Source organism: Etheostoma cragini, chromosome 14 (assembly GCF_013103735.1).
Source record: "Etheostoma cragini isolate CJK2018 chromosome 14, CSU_Ecrag_1.0, whole genome shotgun sequence".
Lineage (NCBI taxonomy): Eukaryota > Metazoa > Chordata > Actinopteri > Perciformes > Percidae > Etheostoma > Etheostoma cragini.
Window position 1 is genome coordinate 14,063,714 of NC_048420.1, and position 6,744 is coordinate 14,070,457.

The window sequence follows — 6,744 nt, forward strand, 5'->3', positions numbered from 1 at the left end:
ATTCATCCAAATGTCTACATGCCCCAAGGGGCACACGTATGCTGTCACTGCGTTGTATGTGTGTCAGGGGCCCCCGACCAGCTGTTGCAGTGTGTGCATAAACACCTTGTTAGGGCTTAGCAAGCTAAGTGTTAATTGGGGTGGAAAGAGTTGATGTGCTGCTCTGCTATCCCATGTGACCTACACTGTCTCTGCAGTGGAAAACAAAAGTGCAAACTTAGGAAATTGCTCACATTCACACAGAGAAACAAGCACTGCTACTCTGTCCTCTGCGCCATGACACATTCTGTGCTCCTGTTTGGTCAGAGTTTTTCTCTTCCTTGGTTGCATTTCTCCATTAGTTACTTTCTCTGTAACCTTTTTCCAAAATGGACTGTTTCATTCCTCTAGTTATTCTGCTGGTACATCACCCTTCACTCCTCTTCTTCCTTTCCCCTCACCTTCCTTTTCATCTAGCTCTCTCCCTCAGAGTACCCATCTTTTCTTCCTCTTCTCTCACTTTCTTCCCCCTCCAAGTGGCACTCCTTTGCCTCTTCTATTTTATTTTTCCTTGTTAACTCATCTTTCTCCTCATACGGTAAACACAGGTAGGATCTGTGACCAATGAGACCAATTGAAGACATTCTGTCTCTATGACAAAACTGCACCTCTTCATGACTGCGATTCCCATCAAGCTCTAAAAATATGTATGAAAAGGAGTGAACTTTATGCAGGCTTATTTCCCAGCTTTAGTCGCATCCTTACCATGCCCATTAAGCGGCTGTCTGGCGGGGAGCTTGCCCTTGCGGGGTGTCGAGTGGCAGGAGGAGGAGGCCAAGGCTTGGCTGTTGCTTCCCCCACTGTGAGAGTGGATCCCACCTCCGTTCCTCACTTCCTCCTCCTCGTCCTCCTCCTCGTCCTCCAGGTCCTCCTCCTCCTGGGAGCTTCCAAAGTAGGCCATGTTGCTGGGCAGGGCCGATGAACCTGAGTGCAGAGAGGTGAAGGAACGGAGAAGAAAGGGACATGGAGAGGGAGATGAATAACGGGACATGGAGAGGGAGATGAATAAAGAGTTAGGTTGGGGAAGGAGGGAGAGAAAAAAAGAGGAAAATCATTATTTGAAAAAAAAAAAGAAAAAAAAGAAAAGAAAAACACAGCTTTACTTTAATTCTGATCTGATGTTTGTCTTCTTAATCTTTCTGTTAGTAGGGGTGGTTCTAGCAATATGAGTGTCATTACTATATACAATGTAGAAGGTAAGGGAGGGGATGACTTGCAACATATTCTGATGGCTAGAACTGAAGCCAGAACACAGAGTAGGAAACAGGTTACCTTTCCACAGAGGTGCTCGATGTTGACAGTTTTATTGAGACATATATACTGTGCATGTGCTCAAATATAAAACTCTGTTCAAGAGTTGCTTTAGAAAACTAAAGAGTCACTGCTGAGCTAATCCCAAATCTGCCGCTTTCACTCTTCCAAAAACAGGATTACTGTCAATCTCTCCCCCTATTGGAGAAGAAAGCCAATGTTCTCTCTCTGTCCGTTTTCTGTCACACTCAATCACTTTCATTGTCATCTCTGAGAAATCTAGCTCAATACGTGCTGGAAGGAGGCAAATGGTGTTTGGCAGTGGATAGCCTATAATGTTACCTCAGTTAGCTGAATATACACACACACTCTCATAAAAAGGTCATAAAGCCCAAAGCTATGTTATTAACTCTAATAATGTTGCACTCGTAAATCTGTGTGCAAACAGCTGGTCCACTGTTACAGCTGCAGGAATAAAAACTAACGCGGGCTTGCAGAGTGTAGCAGCAGCGACTGGAACTATACAGACAGAGGTACGTACAGACAGACGTACGTGCAGACATACAGACCCACAGCCACATCAGATTATTTTTTCATTGTGCTGTATCATGCCTCGTTGTGCTTCCAGAAACATAAAAATATTTGCAGCACTAGGCTGATTGTGGCTACACATGTAAAAAGTGAGAACCAGTAAGAAGAAGATGGCAACAATGGCCCTTCCATATACACGTAGAAGTATGGGCAATGGGCAACACAGCTGATTCTTTGTCAGCTGTGTACTGCTGACGAGTAAATGAAAGAAACGGACCCTTCCTCTGTAACATAAACCTGTGTATATGCATGCATGTGTGGCGAGACTAGAAAAAGGCAGAGTCGGCAAAATGTCATAAAATCATTTTTGATCTGTACAATTAGGCTTTGTAATGTTATAACTGTGTGTTTGTGATTGTTGATTTATATTTAACAGGACTGTGTGGTTATGCAACATCCTAATAGCTTTGATTAAATCTGGTTGTGAGCAGGAAACACTGGATTTTATGAATCCTTTATAAATTGATAGCATGAGCAACTACTGTGGTCTTTATTACCCTTTTAGGGGCAGTGCTTAAGGGCATTAATGGGAAGCAATGCAGGCTTGTATGTCAATTGAAATAATGTTAACCCTCTGACAAATAGGCTGAATTTAAATAGCCAGCTATACAGACCACTTAAAATTCCACATAGTAAATACAAAATTAGCCAAATCAATTATTTAATAAGAACTCTTGTTTTGGAGGGTGCTGGATACTTATCTTAGATTTTGCACATTCAATACCTTTCTCAAGTGGTTTAAAAATGTAGAGATGACACAAGTATGATGTCAAACTAATTTAATTTTCTAAAAGACTTCCACATGGGATAAACTGTATACATATCGGGAAAAGTCGAAAAATGGAAGCAAAACTTAAAACACTTTACAGGGTCTCTGTTTGGACAACAGGTTTTACATTGAACATAAATAAATAAATACATGTAATCAATATGTGTGCAATGTGACTCAAACACATTGGAGTTTGGCTTGGATACACTCAATACATAATTGACACCCTGGCTAAGACTGGGCTTCTCTAATGACAAAGGAGAAGACTTAACTGGTGCTAACCAGTACCAAGCCTATCAAGGTACTGTTGAATACTGAAGTATTGTCCTTTTAAATAGACCACACTGCATAGTTAAATAATAAAGAGAATAGAAACAGTACTTGAGGCAACACTGGAGCGCAAAAACTAGAAAATCCCTGTTCTTTCTTGACCAACAAACTACTATAAGTCAACTTCTTAAACATCGTTGATACATTTCTTATTAAAAAATAAGAATATTGAAGTCATTATTACAACTTTATTTTCAGAAACATAAGCTACACCATTATACGCCAGTTAGGGGACCTCTGGTTGCTGCATGTCACATCACATGTAAATTGAAAGCTTAGTTTAAATTTCATACTTGCATCAAAGCTTTCTTAAACACTAAAAGATACAGCCTGGTTATAATGAATCTAATGTTTGTGCCTATGTTCCCAATTTTCCCTCAGCAGCTTTCCCAGTTTCTAATTATCTCCGCAGAGAGTTGGAGAAAAAAACAAACAAATGTGTAGTAGCAGCAGATTCCCTGAACAGATAATATTGGAGATTTACCCGCACTCTTTAACTTCTCAGGGAGATCTATAGGGCAAAAAGTAACCGTTCAACAACTGTGAAATATGGCTTTTATATAATCCATACTATAAGCCAGGGGCCGATTTCTATGCAGTAAAGAATCCCCCATAACCTCTGTCCAGTGTGAGTTTATTTTGTGAGACAATTAAAAGTGTCTGAAACCGTGCAGCAGTGCAAAACTTTAAATCTTCTGGCTTTTAACCAGCGGATCAGCCTTTGGAGTGACCGCAGCACACATACAAACCATATAAAAACCCACACGCATGCACCTAGACACACACACACACACACACACACACACACACAAACACACACACACACCTCGTTTATCTTGGTGACAGAGCAAACGCTCCTCTCTTAGACCAAACAAACACACAGGGGCGGCACACACACTGGCCCAATCAGCTTCTAATGACTTGCTTCATTAGCCAAATGGCTGTAATTTACTGCTCTGAACAGGGGTCAGAGGGCCAATGGCAAACAGACCACAGGGGCACCCTGGGGCAGAAATGGAGGAAGGAGTGTGTGTTTGTCTGGGGGTGCAGGGAAGTGAAGATGAAATGTTCAAATAGGGGGGAAGGAGGTGTGTGTGTGCCCTTACAGTAATTCTGTCCTTCTGGGAAACAAGTTCAACGGGGTAAGGATTTGGGAATAAATGCATTCAACACAAGTTCACACAGCTATGAGAAGCATTCGTATGGAGAAGAAACTAAAAAGAGAAAGAGAGATGAAGCAGACAATGAATGCAAAAAAGAAAATAGGAGCAAATAAAATGTTCATTAAAGCTGCACAAGGAAGCAGAATGGTAAAAGATAAGGACCAGACTGAAACAGACGCAACTGTATCCTCTAATATATTCTAGCTACTTCATATAAGATTTTGGAGAGCGGGGGAAGGGAGAGGACGGACAGAGCCAGCCTGCCAAACTGATCTAGTGGTCAAATACTGACCACTGGCATCCCGACTACAGGAGTGGCTGCACTACTAGAGACCCTGAATCCATCAGCTCCTAGAAAACACACACATGAATGTGCACACACACATACACTACAAGATGAAAAAAAAAACATAACCCAGTTCTTCTTCAAGAGCTCAAACAGGGCTCCCAATCCCCCAATTATACCATCTTTTCATCCACCTCATTCTGACTGCAGACAAATCATAATAAGGTCTGAAAGAAACCATAAGGATTGTCATTTTTAACGGGGCTCTCGGGTGGGGGGGCATCATTACAAACCTTCCATTCTCTGACTACCCTTCTTTTGTCCCCTTAACTTGAACTGAAACAATGAGGACAATTTAAATAGTCAATCAGGAGGGTTTAGCTTCCATGGGGACATGCGGACGTGCCCGCATTAGAACAAAATGCAGTATGTGTGCACAGGACACGTGAGAGCTGTTTTTAGGGAAAGGTCAGAAAAGGAGACAAATTTAGGTTCCCTGGTATGGAGAGGAAAGTTTTGCTATAGCTGAGCTCTGTCAAAACTGTCTGTTCATCGCTCAGGGAGAAACAGAGAGAAAGAGAGAGAGAGAGAGAGAGAGAGAGAGAGAGAGAGAGAGAGAGAGAGAGACCGAGGAGGATTAGGGATTACATCTCCAATTGACATTCCTAGATGTCAACAAAACAATTAACCCCACAAACAGTGGCTCTGCACTTGGAGGAGAATGCAGAATCAGTTGGCATTGACAACCAACTTCTGCACAGCGTCATGAGTGACAGCAAAGTCACAACTCCTCCTCATACAGTTTCCAGGCTTTAATCAAATAACAATCATGCATTAAAGAGAAAAAAGTACCTTATCCCTGAAGGAAATTTAGCTGTCACATCAACAATGTGAGTAACTGTTGGACTTGAAATCCCGTTCCCGAGAGTAAAATGTGTTTCTAGTTAAGCAAGATTGTCAGATAAAAACAATAAAAATACAATCTAGGTACAAAGATAGAGGTGCCAAGCCCAGTTCCCAGGACATTTCTTCAAAAGCAATTAGTGATGAGTCCACATTTGCCTCCTGTGTAATCACATACTGGGAATCTGAGGTCTTTGGTTCACTAGGTCAGGGATGGGAGGTTATGTAAGCAGAACAGAGAAACTGGACTCACTCAACCTGAGAGCGACGCCCCGTGCTGGGGTTCGCAGACATAGAGGAATATTTGTTGTTGAATATGTTCAAACATTCAATTCAATTTATTCAACATGAAAACTAAAAAGGTCAGAGAGAAACTAGTACCACTTGTAAGTTGACCAGTTAACACCCATGACAACATGCATGAAAGACAGAGCTATTTATTAGTATCTCAATTTGGAATTGAACCCTTCATGACTTGGAAAACCTGGAGCGGGCCAACATTGAGCACTAAGATCTGAATCTATTCATTCTGCTCCTGTGAGTGCTGCCCCCACCCTGCCAACAACAGCACTACACCCTGTAGGTTAGAAGAGGCAGACAGAGCCAGAGGCAGACTGTCTGGCTACTACCCAAATGGCTTTCTCCATGGATATAAACAGTGCAACTACAGGCCTGGACCACACATAAACACCATTCTGAGAGCACAGGCAAGGAGTGAGCACTCAGCTTGTGTGCAAGGGTGTGTTAGTGAGTGAGTGAGTGAGTACATGCGTGTGTGCGTGCATGCGTTGGCAAGAGAAAGAGATGAGCAGTGAGATAAATACAGAATATAGGCCCTAGACAGTGTGGGTGGTGAGCAAACATGGTTTGCATCCTTCCATACAGTAGACAGAAATCTTGTTTTTCACTTCTGTGTCCGTTACTCCCACGTTGCATCAGAATTATTTCCTCGGATACAGAAACAACACCACCAGCAGCCAGTCAGTTTATTTGCGTGGCGGGATGAAAAAAATCCCAAAAGAATAAGATGTCGTCAACTACAAACTCCCAATTGGATGCAAAGGATTAACCCGCAGAAAACCTAGTCGTTAATTCGCAATACTGAGTGAGACAAGTTCAGCTTTCACAACATTTCTTGCTTTTCTTTGTTGCTCACTTTACAGCTTCAAATCCTTCATGTTCTAACTGCTTTTATGTAGCTGTCCGAACGAGTGATGGATAAAAGGCTTTGAGGTGGATACGTAATGTTTACCAGATAAGAAAAGCAAATATGGCAGTGGGTGTGTGTTTACACGTTGTGAACGTTTGACCTGCGACGGATCCCAGAAATCACCAGCGATAGGGTTTTAGGTAAGAAAGACCACTAAATGTCCCGTTATAACTGAAGAAAATTTGTCAAAATAAAATTGAAA

At 42.0% G+C, this 6,744-nt stretch overlaps 1 protein-coding gene across 2 annotated transcripts in view; it reads right to left on the reverse strand.

The window, feature by feature from the left end:
* Positions 1-6,744, reverse strand: part of jarid2b (jumonji, AT rich interactive domain 2b) — a 96,923-nt gene that overhangs the window by 17,294 nt on the left and 72,885 nt on the right. For both annotated transcript variants that reach the window (XM_034892993.1, XM_034892994.1), the window contains exon 5: positions 745-963. In XM_034892993.1, coding sequence (XP_034748884.1) covers positions 745-963 — 219 coding nt within the window. The remainder of the gene's footprint in view (positions 1-744; positions 964-6,744) is intronic.